At 39.1% G+C, this 14,715-nt stretch overlaps 1 protein-coding gene across 1 annotated transcript; it reads right to left on the bottom strand.

The window, feature by feature from the left end:
• Nucleotides 1-451: 451 nt before the first annotated feature.
• LOC131592099 (hyaluronidase-1-like) lies at nucleotides 452-9,450 on the bottom strand. The gene is made up of 3 exons (XM_058863376.1): nucleotides 8,533-9,450; nucleotides 1,993-2,082; nucleotides 452-880 (listed from the first exon to the last, which is right to left on the bottom strand). Exons 1-3 carry the CDS (start codon nucleotides 9,448-9,450, stop codon nucleotides 452-454), a joined length of 1,437 nt encoding a protein of 478 aa, XP_058719359.1.
• Between the last annotated feature and the right edge of the window lie 5,265 nt (nucleotides 9,451-14,715).

Here is a 14,715-nt window from a genome sequence, read left to right as displayed (position 1 = left end):
CAGTGCAGCTGCTCACACAAGGTACCACTTGATTTCAGCAAGAGCTGCAGAGAACAGTTCCTAATTCCTGGTCCACAAGACTGTCCTCACCAACATGTTAAATCACTCAGCCCTGAAACAAAGAAGTTCTGTGTTCTTCTTTTTAAACTTCTATGTGGTTGAATCTTTGTACAAGTTCATTCAACTTCTTTCCTCAGGTAAAACTTCCACTGCAACAACAGAATCTTTATCTGTTGAACATGAGTGAAACAGAAGGAAGGAGTAAAGGAGCTGGTAAAAAAATGTTTCCAAAATTTTTAATGTCTTAAAAAGTTGCAGTAGTGGAAAATAACTAAAACAAAATGAAATTATTTAATCATGGATGCCTTTTCCCTTTACAATATATATATTTTTTAAGAAATAGAACTGTTGTAGGCACCATTTTTATTCCCTTGTACTGCCTTAGAAGACCTTAATGTGTAAAACAAAGCAGAAGAAGCTGCATGGCTCCTAAGAGGAAGATAAAAAAGCTTTGTTTCCTTGATCTACTTAACACTACATGAACCCAGTGTTCCAATAGCTTTTGGTCAGGTAATTCACAAAATATTCCTGTCCAGCCCTGGTAACACTGACAAATAAATCTCTGCTTCATGGCTTCAATACTCTCCAGGCTGGGTTCACCAGTCACCTGGAACCTGGGGCCCCTCTCTGAGTGATGGTCATGGATCTTAAAATCAGCAGGTGACAAATGGAGGTAAGCAGAAGAGTCGCTGTTTTTACGGATACATCTTCCATTCTTCTTGCAGAGAACTTTGCTGCAGAGTTTGGCTGCTGAGGTCACGTTAATGACATAATGTCCTAAAGGTCCATCAATGTACCGCTTCACGGTCAAGCAGCTCTCCTGTGGATAACAGAAGACCACAACACATTTCTCAGCATCTAGCACTATGCCCAAGATTACTATGTCTAAAAAGATGCTAGTACTAAGCTGTTCTTGCCTAAAGTAATCCATTGACATAGATCTTGTTGGACTTACACACTGAAGTGATCAATTTGTTCTAAATGAGTTTAATTCCATGTGGACGATTAGAAAAGTATTGACTTCTACTATAGTTTCTATTTTAGCGTCTTGTAGGAACATGTAGTGTGAGAGTAGGGAGGAGTCCCAGGAAGCAGAAAGAGAGTTCACGTGGTTCATATTTGAGACTAACTGGTTCCTTAAGTAGAGATTTCTGGTAACTGCTGACTAGACAAAGTGCATGGGACTAACCATTAAGTCATCACTCTGGCCCTGATCATTCCAATACCTTCAGTTTACCAGGAGCCACATAATTTTCATAAACCAGAACAGAAGTTGCTGCAATTGCAACTGGAAAGTTCCAGTTCAAATCTCCTGGTTCCTCTGCCCAAGTCAGTGGTACTTTTCCAGAGACTTCAGGAGTAGGAGAGCAGACTAAATGAAAAGCAGAGTGGGCACCAGAGCCCAGGTTTAAGAATGGGGGCTATCCCATGCCTCCTGGGACATTCCAGTGCTGCCTCCCATCTCCTCAAGAAGGTTTATTCATGAAAGTCTGAAGAACTTAGAAGTAACTAGGGCTTGTCTTGTGACATTATTTTCCATGTAACATTTCAACATTAGCAACTGGAGAAAATACCTCACCTCCAGACTCCATTCCTTCCCAATCAATCTGGGTAACTGCTGTAGTTACAAAGTGGAACACTGTAAAACAAGCTGTGCTTATATTTGCATGGCTTTTTTTGAAACATGTCTTTCTCCTCACCTGGACTCATTATTCCACTGAGCTACAAATGACCTGCCCAAATCAATGTGCTGTGGAGCAACAGGACTTTTCAGCCTAACAGAATTAATGAGACCTGAAATCAGTACTGAGCCATCATCCTCTGTTGTTGGCTGATGACACTGACAAAGGTAGATAGGTGCTCTGGAGGGTGTGGTGTCAGACAAGAGGCATTGTGGTGATTCCTAAGAACTGCTGAACTGATATGACCGACCTTTGAGCTGGCATATTGCATACTGCCCCAGAGAACAACTCCAGCAGCTCCCAAAGCCGCGCTTTCCCCAATGGTATTGACCAGATCCCTCTGAAAAAGAAGGCCAAATTCACACATGAGAAAAACAAATATACAAAAGTAAAAAATCACTAGGCTATTAGCATAATTTCATTTTTTTCCCCAGAGGCAACTTTGGTCCAGAATATACCCATTGATGTGGCATATTCTTCACAACAGAACTGATGCCTTTAGCAGACTGACTTAGAACAGAGGCTAGACAGAGTTAAGAATAAAGTAGGTGTTTATTGAAAGGCCATAAAGGATACACCTTGGGCAGTACAAGAGCCTGGCCAGGGCTACACCCATGATGAATTTAAAAATGGTCACAAAATGGACCACTGGTCACAAGGTCCCACATTTTTATAAGTTTTGGTCCATCTGCATATTGGGATTAATTGTCCAATCACAACTTCAGGTTATGAAGTCCCATCCTCGTTTTCTCTCTTCAGTCCATTGTTGTTTATGCTCTTGGGCCTGAAACTTGTAACAATTATCCTTGATTTCAGTCTAGAAAAGGAATTGTTTTGTCTGCCTACCCTGTGAAGAGAGCTCACTAGCACTTAATATGAAGCTCAAACTACACCCCTAGGCAGCACAGAATATGAAAAATATGAAAGCTAAAACTTAAGGCATCAAAATCACTGTTTAGTTTAGAAAGCTCTTTTGCATCTCTACAAACATTTGCATAGGTAGCATTCATAAGTGTGCCTACTAAATAATGAAATCTTTATTGTTTATTCACAAGGGTTCCTCCAGCCAAGCTGGTGGAGTAAGAATTTAGTGATCTATTTTATCTACTAGTCTTTGAATGGTTACCAAACCTACCTAGGTAATATTTTTTGGCAGGTGATGGTCAGTATGACCACACATCACTGGGTCAGTTCTAGTTGCAGTTGATGGCTTTAGGCAGGGGTCTAACTCGTGCTGCTTTAGCCAAGCCAACAGACTTACAGGGCTGCTGTTTCTACCAGCATGAGTGCCAATAGTCCAAGAAACATATCTTTGAACAATGAACCTCTCTCCCTGCTCCAAGTGCCAAGTGGAGGGGGAAAAACTAAATGCACACACATTTGCATTTTGATTTAACCATGTCCACTTTTAGAATTGAACCAATAAGGAGCTGAGTTGTAGCAGTAGAAACAATACAGCTCTACCAGAGCAGCCTGAGTGTTGAACAGGAGTCACCAGTGCCTTACCAACAGCATGGCAATGTATCTTGCCAGTGTCCTAAAGCCATTCTCTGAGATTATAAATATTATGTCTAGAAAAATGCAAGTAAATCTTAAAAAATATGTAGGAAGGAACCTTTTTCTCAAAATTTCTATGCATAATCAACTAGACCTAAAACCATTTCTGTATACAATAATTCATTAAAAAGTAATTCCTGACCAATGTTTGTAATGACAGACATTACAACATTTCTCAATTCAACAAAGTAAAAATTCCTTTAAGAAGATACTTATGGTCTTTTAAACAGTCTTTGCAACTCTTTAACTAGAGAACAATCAAAAATACCAGCCAAATTATCTCAGTATGGTGGTGGCAAATTTAGAAAAGCAAAAGTACAGAATGGAAGAACCATGTTATTATTATGATTAATTACAAAATAATATATTCTTCTGTGTAAGTGGGCCTTCATCATCTGCAACACATTTTATGAAGTTTACCCAGATGCAAAGAGTGGTCTGTGATTCAACATTATTCACATGACGGTTGAGCAATTTTGCACTAACACATTTCAGATCTCATTAAGAAATGAATTAAAACTTATCAGAATAAATATTCAATAAATATTTAGCATTGTTGGATGAACTAAGACCTGAGAAAACACTGAAATAAACATTTCGTAAGGAATATGCTCTGGGAATTAGAGTGCTTGACCAGAAGTCATAAAATCTAGTTTTTATAACCCCATGTTCCACATCTCTCTTTTTTAGTTTTATCAGGTCCACGAAAATACTACAGCACTTCATGTCTAATTCATACGGATATGAAACTGAAAAAAAATAATCCTTACATTTCATCCAGGCCTTTAGATGTGTAAAGACCAATGGCACTGATAATTTCACACCTGGGGCAGCTTCTCTTCCACTTTCCTGCAATCTAGAATTACCACCTCGACAACACTGAGAAATTCAGCACTTTTCTTGGGCTAAGACCAAAATTTGGCATTTTATTGGAAGGTATGTTTTCCTAGGGATTCTTAAAGGACTCTTACAGCACCTGGACAGGTGCTAAATGCTGGTGAAAACAGCAGTTCATAGCAAAAATATTGTATAGGACTACATTTAAACACTTTCCTTGTGCCTTAAATTTCCTCTTTTTGTATTCTTTGGAACAAAAGTCAAGTGCTAAGAGTCCTTCCCAGAAGGAGAGAGAAATAGAAAGAGTTTGGTCTGATACATAACCCAGAGAAGGCTACCTTCCTCATGAGGTTTCAGATGACATCTCTGATGCCATTTCACTGTGCACCAGAACAATGAAGGTTCAGAGGAGAGAAAGAGAAATAAGTGGGAAGCTGACAACATTTATGATAAATTTGTGTTAATAATTAGGTAACCTGCCCACAAGGAAAGACACAAGGTTTCTGGCTGCCATTTCCAGGCATAGTTATGTCTTTTATTGAATGAATGTGTCAGGCTCAGTACCTCAAAAGCCATCAACACAGAAGGGCTCTTCCCCAACTGACCTATAGACAGGAGGTTGCACCTTTGCATTATTTTTGCTCTCTGACTGCTTGTTCTTTTTGGTCTGATGATTCCTTAACTCTTTTCTGGTGCCTGACACAGGGTGCTGGATTCATCCTGAGCAGGTTGGGAAGAGAACAGAGCCAAGAGCTTCTGCACCCGAGGCAGACGCTCTGACCAGCGGAGGGTCATACAAAGAAGGAGACACCACACCCTACTTCCTCTGCCACAGACAGGATAAGAAAATAAAGGTTTCATTCCTCATTTGGGTATTTTGAGAAAAGGAAAGATATGTGCCTCTCCTAATAGCTGAGCGTGGCAAATTTGGGCCAGAGATAAGGAGGAGCCTCCAGGAAGAACTGTGTGAGCATGAACTCCACCAGCAGCCACAGACACTGTAGTCCTGTTTTTGGGACTGAACCAAGTGCCCCTTCTCACACAGCACAGCTTGGCACTGATGGGGACTCACTGGCATGGCTCTTTGAGAGTGTAATAAAAGTCCCACAGGGAAGAAAACATGCAATTTAAATTAAAAAAATAGGTATTTTAAATATGAATATCTTAGCATTTATCTAGCTGGGGAATCCTAATTTGATCCTTGTATCAGATTTTGGCGACTTGTATTTGTCCAAATGATTAACAAGTCAACAAAGGCTCTTCACTTTTGATGCTCATTCTTGTTCAAGCTTTTGGGGACAGTGTGCAACTACCTAAGGTCCTCAAGACTATGCTGGGCTATCCCCAAATGGACACCTGATTTGGCAGAGATGTGGGGGCTCTAGCATCTGTCAATGTTTCTTTGTGTTTAGATCACCCAAGTCACTGTACTGGACCTTAAAAGGATAAGAGGTGAACTAAACCATCAGTTTTGGAGCTTGAGATGGATCAAGACAGTCAGTTCTAGTTACATGTTGAGGAAAGAAAAGTAAGTGTATCTGTAATCTTGAAGAGCCTTAGTTTCAGACAAGAGTTTTCTGTGTTCAGCAATAGTAGTTCAAGCCTAGTATGGTTGCAGGAGTTGGTCTCTATACACATACACACCTGGTCATCAGAGAATACTATCTATAGGGGAACAACAGGGTTGCTATGCATTATTAATAATTTGTCAGTTGTCATCCTGCTTTATTAATGATTCCAGACATCTAGTCAGGAAGCACAGATGCTACTGTGCAACTTCCCTCTCCCACACACTTAGCAGTGAATTGTCTAAGCAGAAAGTTTCTAAATACCCTACAGATGGCAAACTGCTTATACACATTTCTAGCAAATACAAAAACCTTTCATAATGATTTGGATCCCAATTCAGAATCTATAAATTGTTTCCAAGATAAAAAGCAGGATTAATTTCTCAGACATCTTATGCACAACTCACCTGATTTTCAGATGCAGTCAGGGTGAAAAGTACAGCACACACAGCTACAGCATCTGTCTGGAACCTGGGCCTTTCATCTCTTTGAAGGTTTGATAGACCTGTGTCTCTTCCTCAGTGACTCTGACTTACAACCATTTTTTCTGACTCCACTGTGCAATTTCACATAAGCCCTTTGTACAGAAAGGCTTGCACACAAGTCTTGAATGTCAGTAGTGTTTCAGTTGGAATAGAAAGTACAGTTCTTGCACAGCTCGATGGAGCCAGGCTGTGGTTGTCCTGGCCCAGTCCCTGCCAGAGGTCAGGTAACTATCCCATCTGCCTACTGTCTCAATTTTTCTGTGGCCATTTAGCCTGGATGTCATTGTCCTGGGACCTTTCCTTGTCACCTCCATGCACATTGTTTCTGGAGCTCAGAGGTTTCATGCCTTGTTTGTAACTTTGTGAGCATCACTTAGGGGTATGACATGGGTCAAATGAGAAGCTCCAATCTAGTCTAAAGCCTGAACATACAAGACTGCATTTAAATTATCCCAGTGGCTCCAGGACTATGAAAGAATACAAGAACATTATTTTCTGGATCATTTCTATGTAGAAGGTTTTTAAATACAGCCCTGCAAGCTCCTGTCAGACCCAAGCTGTTCTCACAGATGATGTTTGTAGTCTGGACACATTAAGCCCTGTCCCATGTTGAGTACCCTGCCTATGCTGTCCTTATTAGAAAATATGTAGTGGTGCATAATCCAAATATGTTTCTCTGGCTATGCAAAGATCTTTTCTGGCTGCAGAGTAGTAAAACAGTCTTTCAAGCATCCAAAAGTAAATGGCTACAGGCTGGTGAGTTAAAGAATGTAACCTGAGAGGAGCATCACTTCAAATTACTACTGTACTGTTCAGAAAATAACTTCAGGTGAAACAGTGACTATGTACCACCACAGATTTTGAACTCACACAGAACTGGTAACAGCATGCTAGTTTTCATAGCTTACAGTAACATTCATGGTTTTTTTTTATTGATCAAGGGACTAATTAATTTTATAGAAATGTATTATTACAGACTGAATTGAAGAATTCTTACGTATTTCCTAGCCTGAGTTCTTCAGTGAGGGTGTTCTGGGTGACATCCTGCCTGTACTGACCCCAGTGACTCCTTGCCTTCAGGACTAGACTGGCCTATCCGTCCATGATTTCTGAGTCATCTAGTACCACCTGAGATTTCCACAGAGAAAACACCTCCAAAGAGCTCCTGATTGCTGAAAATGAACCAGACCAAATTCCAATTACTTCTATGTACGATTTGCTTCCTGGGGTCAGCCTGAAATATTTCTCAGATTCTCAGGGATCTGCTGCACCTCCTCAGCTCCAGCTCCAGGCTGAAGTCCCCCACAGCCTGTGGTTCACTGGACTGAACTTTACCTTTTCCCTGCCACTTCTCTCTCTTTTTCTGTTCGGGTTTGAGCCAAGAACTTGTCTCTGGCAGCGTTAGAAGGAATTTCCCATGCAGCTTTCCATGAAATAAAGGGAGGGAGCACCCCCATATGCCCTATGTCATCAAGGGATTATTTCTATGAGTTCCCTGTTCCAGATTTTCTCCTTTCTCATGAAATTGATAGAAACCAAAGAAAAACTTTTGGCACTTGAGGCAACTATTAGAGAAATGAATAAGCGTCTGTGCATCCCTATTATGTGTATAAACAAAGTCAGAGCAACAACCATCATTACATATTCAGAAAGTCTGAGATTTGCACATATATAATTTACCATCAGCGTTGTGGCCACTACATATTTATTGCACTTGATCACTGGTTGATGGAACATTGGACTCAAAAACTGGATTTCTTTAATAAAAGAACTCCACAGTCTAGCACTAAATGTTAGATGTGAAGATGTTGTACCTCTGAAAAGTGAGATAGATGGCCAGTGCTCATCATGCAGGAGTTAGGAACTCCAGGACAGATTACTTTACTTGACTAGTTTATTTCTATACTGAATGAATTTACATTTGCATAAAGAAACAAAAAAGCCCTGAGGCTTATGTCTCATGAAAGTTTATCTTTCCATTGCACTAATTAATTTTAGACTTCAAAAAATCTGTCAAGCTTGTTTCACAAGCTGCCCTGAAGAATAAAAATATCAGAATGGATTACTTCCTTAAGAAATATATTTCTTTGTACTTTCTTTCTAAACTACCTTCATTAAAAATATACAACACTATCTCACAGAGGTAGATCAAACCACTGCAATATTAACTTTTGAAAGGCATAGAGTTTTGTACCATGGCTACAGTACTTCCTCTCAGGGGGCTGCCTTAAATATGAAAAACAAATGCATAAGTGCTTTTACACAGGAGAAGCTTCTAGAACATATTTTTTTCTAAGAGGCTATTTCTAATTTCTAAATTTTGAAAGAAGTCTGTCTGCTTACCTCTGTTAAAACATGAAAAGTATAGGCATAAAACGGTCTGGAGTAAACAAACACAGGCAAAACATAGTCTTTTCTGGCAATTGAGGCAACACGTATTGCCTCTTTAACCCGATAGTGAACAAATTTTAGTGCATTTGGACTTGACTTCAGTATATAATCCAGGTATACAGAAGGGTAGAGAGCCGTGCTTTCCTTCCACAACCAGAGCAGGAGGTCATTGCGGAAAGACTCAATGGGTGGGCATTTCCCTGTGTATCTCTGGGGGTGTTCCTTGTAATCATAATTGTAGCAGTCTGGGTAAAGATAGTAACCCCACAAACCGTTTGGTCTCATATGCTCAGCCAGAAGGATGGTGTTATTCATAAAACTCTTGCCAGCATTTTCAAATTCCTCTTTAGCCACTTTCCTAATTTTGTCCTCTGACCACCGAGGATGCCGTCTCCTAACAATCTCGAGAGATTTATTTCTATAAATGCTTTTATTGCCCCAGTTCCTATCCCATTGGGGCCTCCAGTTTTCCCAGTCAATGACTGCAAGTCCCTGAAATTTCTTCATGGGTATGCAATAGTCGATGTCAGACTTTGCTTTGCTAAGGTGTTTGATAAGGCTTTCGTTCTGGGGCACCCCTCCATTAACGGGATCTCCGTTGTCTGAGTAGTAGGGATAGTATCCCAGGTGAGTGTGATAGAAGATTGTCACATTGGATCCACTCAGAGTCTCATTGATGTTGGATGCAATGTCAAAAACACCGAGATCCAGGTCCACCTTGTACCGCAGCCTGCACTGCTCGGTTGGCGCGTTCCAGACAACCAGGAAGGGCTTGTGCAGGACCAGAGGGGCCCGTGCTGGTTTCGGCAGGTGAGCATCAGCCAGAGCGAGCAGCACCATCACCACCCACTGCTTGACCCCAACAGCCATGGCTTGCTTTGCTCAGGGAAATTGCTATGACATGCCCTTGAAAACAAAACCAAGGTAAGATGTTAGAGGGACAGCATGGAGGCATATTTGATGATAAGGGAATGTCTTTTGGTTTGATTTGCTTTTGAAAATATCAAACTCGGCGCAAAGAGGGAAAAGTGCAAAACTGATCTTGTAAAAGTTAACACCAATTTGAAATGCTTTGAAAAAAATTTTGATAGACTATACTGTCTGGAAACTTCACCTTCTTTTCACCCAGACTTCTCACACAGTTGATTCAGACCTTTTCTTAACATTTCTTTTCTCCCTCATGTCTACAAAACTAGATAATAAAGCAATAACTTAAAATGATGGTATAAAAAAAGAATGTGCACTAATTTGAAATTTCAGCTTCCAAACAAGCTTTGCTGTGGTCAGTCTGACTTGCCTAAAAGATCATCCCAGCAGGGCTACAGCCTTTACTATCTGTGTATTTAAATGGTCACAACAGGAAAAGTAATTTAAGGGAAAGGCAGACACTTCTACCTTGCACAGACTAATGAAGACAACTGAGAAACTCCGCAGTTTTCAGGATATGAAATTATTGTTATCTACCTCTGAATTTAATTTTCTAAATTAATAGATGCAAGAGTGATAATCAATCTGCAGGATAGAAGAGGGATACTACTAATGACTTAGTAGTCTAAGCTACTTATTCTGAAGGCAAATTAAATATCTGTATGTTAAAGAAGATAAATTGCGTTAAGCAAATCTGAACTAGCTGAAGGAACATGTTGTATCTTTGAAAAAGGAGCTACTTTGTAGAAATGAGTGGTGTTCATCTTAATTTTTCCTTCCAGAGTCTGATGTTTTCCCTGATACCCTGGCTTGGGGCTGCAGTACTCTGGGAGCTGTCAGAGCTGCAAGGCTGCTGGTGCCCTGGACACATGCCTACTTTGCACCTGATGGGGCAGCTGCTCACCCACTGTCCACAAGTGGCTGCTCCAGAGTCTGCCTCTGTTCTAAAATCTGTCTCTTCTCCAGTCTTGTCACCAAGAAACACAACTCAGCTCTGTCCTGTGTTTGTTATTCAGATTTCTTTGCTGATCTTTTTATGATACAGAGATCACTAAAAAGGTTTCTCTATGAATATATATAGTATGACATAGTTATAATCTCAATTGTTGTTTTCTGTCATTCACCATTTTAGGCACACGTTAAATCACTGCAATCACTGTGTGCACTGCAGGTTTAATTCATGCACCAGACACATGAATTTTAAATGTCCTGACACTGGATGTTTCCCTATTTTTACATCCATTTTAGTGATTTCTTTCCTTGCCTGTAAAGTCTAGCTTTACTTGTGCTCGGTATTTCCTCAGTTAACATCAGTTAATCGCTAGATTCCTCTTCAAGACTAAAGGAGCTTTCCCCTGTTTGAAAATATGTTTGCTCTAATAAGTTACATAAACCAGGATTTCTTCCTCTGTCATTTGTCATCTTCCATGCCATTCTTCCATCCTTTGGGTTTGAAGGATCTTTTCCTCTCTGACACTGCTCTCCTACTTTTCTACCTTTCCCTTAAACTCTACTTTGTCCTTATGTCTCCTACAGAACAGCCCTTCTCTATGCTCAGTTTTGTGTTTTTCCATCCCCAGTCCCAGAAAAGCACTGAGTTCCCTCACCTGTGGTGTGATATGAGAGCACCTTCCCAAGATGAGAAGGAAGCAATTTGCATGAAACAGTGGCTGAGGCAGGGAGCGAAGGGCAGGACTGCAACAAGCCAAAATGCAGGATTCCCTAGGAGCAAGACCTCCCTACCAAGCTAGAGAGTTATGCTCCGTTGTTTACTTATCCTCTCTGGATGCTTGTTCTGTAGACATAAATATAGATTTAGTGCCCAAGTTTTAAAATTTTGTTCATAATCCTCTAGATCCTATTAAGGACAACATCCTTGGGTGAAATGGTCCATTGCCACCAAGCCAACACTACTTAAAAGCCTGCCTGCTGAAAAAGGATGGAAGGTTACTTTCACTCCATTGATCTGTTGGAAGGAATTTTTATGCTTGCAGCTGGTATTTTTTTCTCCATTTTCCTGCACTCTTGCATAATCATCTAAGTAATGCCATGATCTGAGAAAAACAAACAAACAAACTAACAAGACACAAAAACTGCCTTTCCCTTCTTGTTTTATACAGACTGAGGAATGCACCACAGTACTCTGCATTTCCTCTTTGACGCAGCAAATGATCTTACTACACTGGTGATTTTTCATGGTTTGGACTGGATTGCTTTGCAGTACATGTGAACAAATCCATTAAGATAAACACCAGTTTTCTCAAGAAGTGGTAGCTCAGATGAAATGGGAAGAGCACCAGGAAGAAGGAGAAGAAGTTTAGTGAATTTCTGTGTAAGAAAAGATCTAGGAAAAGATCCCAGCTTCCTATTTCCACAATCCAAATGCTGGATTGTTCAGCCTTGTGTTATTATGTACATATAATTAGATCATTTTGTTAGATAATGATGACTAATACAGTACAGTTCTTGTTTAGATCTGAGAGCCCTAAACATTAGAACATTGAAGATAATAAATCATAACAGAGTTAGATCATGAGATAATATTGCAGGGTAATTTTAAGGGGTTTTTTTTGCTAAATTTAGTTATTTTGGGCAATTCTTATTGCCTGACAAGATTTTAAAGTCCCTGACAAGACTTTAAATATCAGAGTAGCTGAAGTTGGAAGGAACATCTGCAGGTCATCTGGCTCACCCCCAGAGCTAGTCATTCAGGACAAAACATCACAAGTGACAAAATGAAAATGTTTATCTCAAGAAATGTCAAGTAATTCTCTAGATATGGATTGACCAAATCTTTGAAATTTCAAAGAAGGCTGGACATGTTGCTCAACTCTAGACATGCAGATTTCTGCACCTGCAATCCACAAAAAATCCCACAGAAAAGGGGCAGAAATCTCTCTAATCCTGCTCAAGCTGTTTAGAAGTCAGCACCTGGTCAATGACGGTCATTCAGGATCCTCTAGTGAATACTTGATACCTCTGAAAGTTGCCATAAATTCCTTATTTAAAGCTATATGGAATTAGCCACCCAGCTATCTCTATTAATCTAAATAAGATGGCAAGTGCACAGATAATGTACCTACATTTTAGATGGCTAAAGAATCTCACTGCAATTAAAGCACTGCATTTCCTTGCAAAGCATCTCACTTTTTGTGCTACCTTTTATTCCACACAGGAGACATTACCATATACCCAGTTCCTGAAAGGGGAGATAATTAGAAGAAAAATATCATCATTTGAAGAAGTTCCAATACAGTTGCATTAATCTGCAATTAATTCTGATGTTATTTGCAGATGGGAATTTAATTACAGATACTTTTTCTTTAAAAAGTCTTCTGAAGGCAAGGGGAACAAGTTTTCAAATAAGCAGACAAGCCTATAGTTCTGAATGATGAGAAAAAAAATATCTCTTGTTTCACAAACGCATGGAGGAACCTCTAAACAAGAACAAAACATCTTTTATTACAATTTCCATTGCTCTGTCTTTGGACTTTGTCCTCTTTACTCTCATGCACGGGCACTAATTGGACTGCTTTAGTCCCTGTTTTTAATAAGCACAGACAATAGCGATTCGCCCCTGAAGCTCATTATCAACTGTGGTTCAAATTCTCCTTTTTTATCTTTTTTTTTTTAAATTCAATGACACATTATCATGGTCAGTTTAGCTTCCCAAACATGCAGATAGCTTTCTGTGGCACTACAGTGTTTTCCGCGTAGAATGTGCTCTCCGAGTTTCTGCTCTATATTCTAAAAACAAAAAATGAGTTCTTCATAAGTGAATGAAATGGAGTCTGGTCACAAATCTAGCAGAGTTGATGAGGTTTCTTTTATTGTGTTCAGGAAATTCTGGATCAGTTTTCACTGTGCAATATAACGTAGTTTTCTATTTTTCTCAGTTTCTGTTATGCAGTTTAAGATGAAGCAGGTTATGGCTGGACTTCAATATATCATTTAATAAGTTTGAATTTGCCGTTTCTTGAATAGAAAAGATCAGTTAATTTCTGCATATTCCTCTCATAATTTTTGTTAGAATTGCAAACATATTCCATGCAACTGCTGTTAACTTAGTCCAACCCATACTCAGCTGTGTTTATTACTCAGAATTCCACTCTACTTTGATTTCCAAACAGTTGAAAACAACTGAACTAGACATCTTAATTGCACACCTTGATTACAAAATATACCACTTAAATTAATAAAAATATAGACTCTTATGCTAAAGAATCCTATTTGCACACCATGTGTTCCAACACAGATCAATGTTGTTTTCTAGATGGACAGTCCTTCTTCTCTAATGGCTTTTATTGATTATCCCAGCATTTTTTGCACTGCAACACATGACATTTCAGCTGCTGCATATTATGATTTTTATGTTGGTCATATAACCAGACAACATAACTTCATAACAGCCAGCAAATTCATCCTCTCATTTTATCCTCATCTATGCGTTGGCTTGAAGTATAGTCCACACAATTAGCTATGACAGATTGGTTTAATTTGTGAAGTATTGTTATACTGCACATCTGTCATGGAACTCAATAATTACTTCAAAATTCAGAAACAGACTTTAGAAAAAATATAAAAGCTGTAGCTCCTATGGCAACAGACACTTATGACATCCTCATAAGCAGTATGTGATCAACAAAATTTAAAATCCAGGATAGGAAAGAGTACAGTTAACTCACAGAGGAAAGATGATTTTTCCAACAAAAAATAGTAATGTTTTATGATCTAAACCAAGTTTACAACATTTTCCCAAGTTTGTTTTCAGCCTCTCATATGTGCTATTGCCTCCTATCTTGCAACTGCTGAGTATACTTCACACTTTGTTTCATAGTAAACATATTCATTTTAATTAGTATTTCTCATATTTGTAGGAAATTATTTTCCTAGGAAAAGAAATAAATCTGATGACAAAAATGGAAAAAAATGAAACTGAATTGTTTGAATTTTACCAAGGAATATATAAAATTGGCAGCTAGAAGTGTCCTTTTTTGAATGTAGACTGACCTCATTTGGTGTAGAAGTTTCTTATGGTTAATAAATACAGACATTTCAACTGTATTTAAAGGGGGTTTTTTGTCACACAATCACATTTCAAAGTTGCTTGCAAATAAGTAGAAAAATCTTGTGCACGAATACATTATTCCCTATGAGGTATAATTTATATGCATATCATATGAATTTACAGTGTGTTTATCTACCCAT

Source organism: Poecile atricapillus, chromosome W, assembly GCF_030490865.1.
Source record: "Poecile atricapillus isolate bPoeAtr1 chromosome W, bPoeAtr1.hap1, whole genome shotgun sequence".
In the NCBI taxonomy this organism is placed as follows: domain Eukaryota; kingdom Metazoa; phylum Chordata; class Aves; order Passeriformes; family Paridae; genus Poecile; species Poecile atricapillus.
This window is presented reverse-complemented; position numbering and strand designations above follow the sequence as displayed.

Excerpts from the sequence above, each read along its gene's own strand:
- LOC131592099 (XM_058863376.1), bottom strand. The coding sequence starts at position 9,450 with ATGGCTGTTGGGGTCAAGCAGTGGGTGGTGATGGTGCTGCTCGCTCTG. Across the intron at positions 2,083-8,532 it reads CTTTTCATGTTTTAACAGAG|AGGGATCTGGTCAATACCAT; the intron begins GTAAGCAGACAG and ends CTTCTTTTTCAG. Across the intron at positions 881-1,992 it reads TGCAATATGCCAGCTCAAAG|GAGAGCTGCTTGACCGTGAA; the intron begins GTCGGTCATATC and ends TGTTATCCACAG.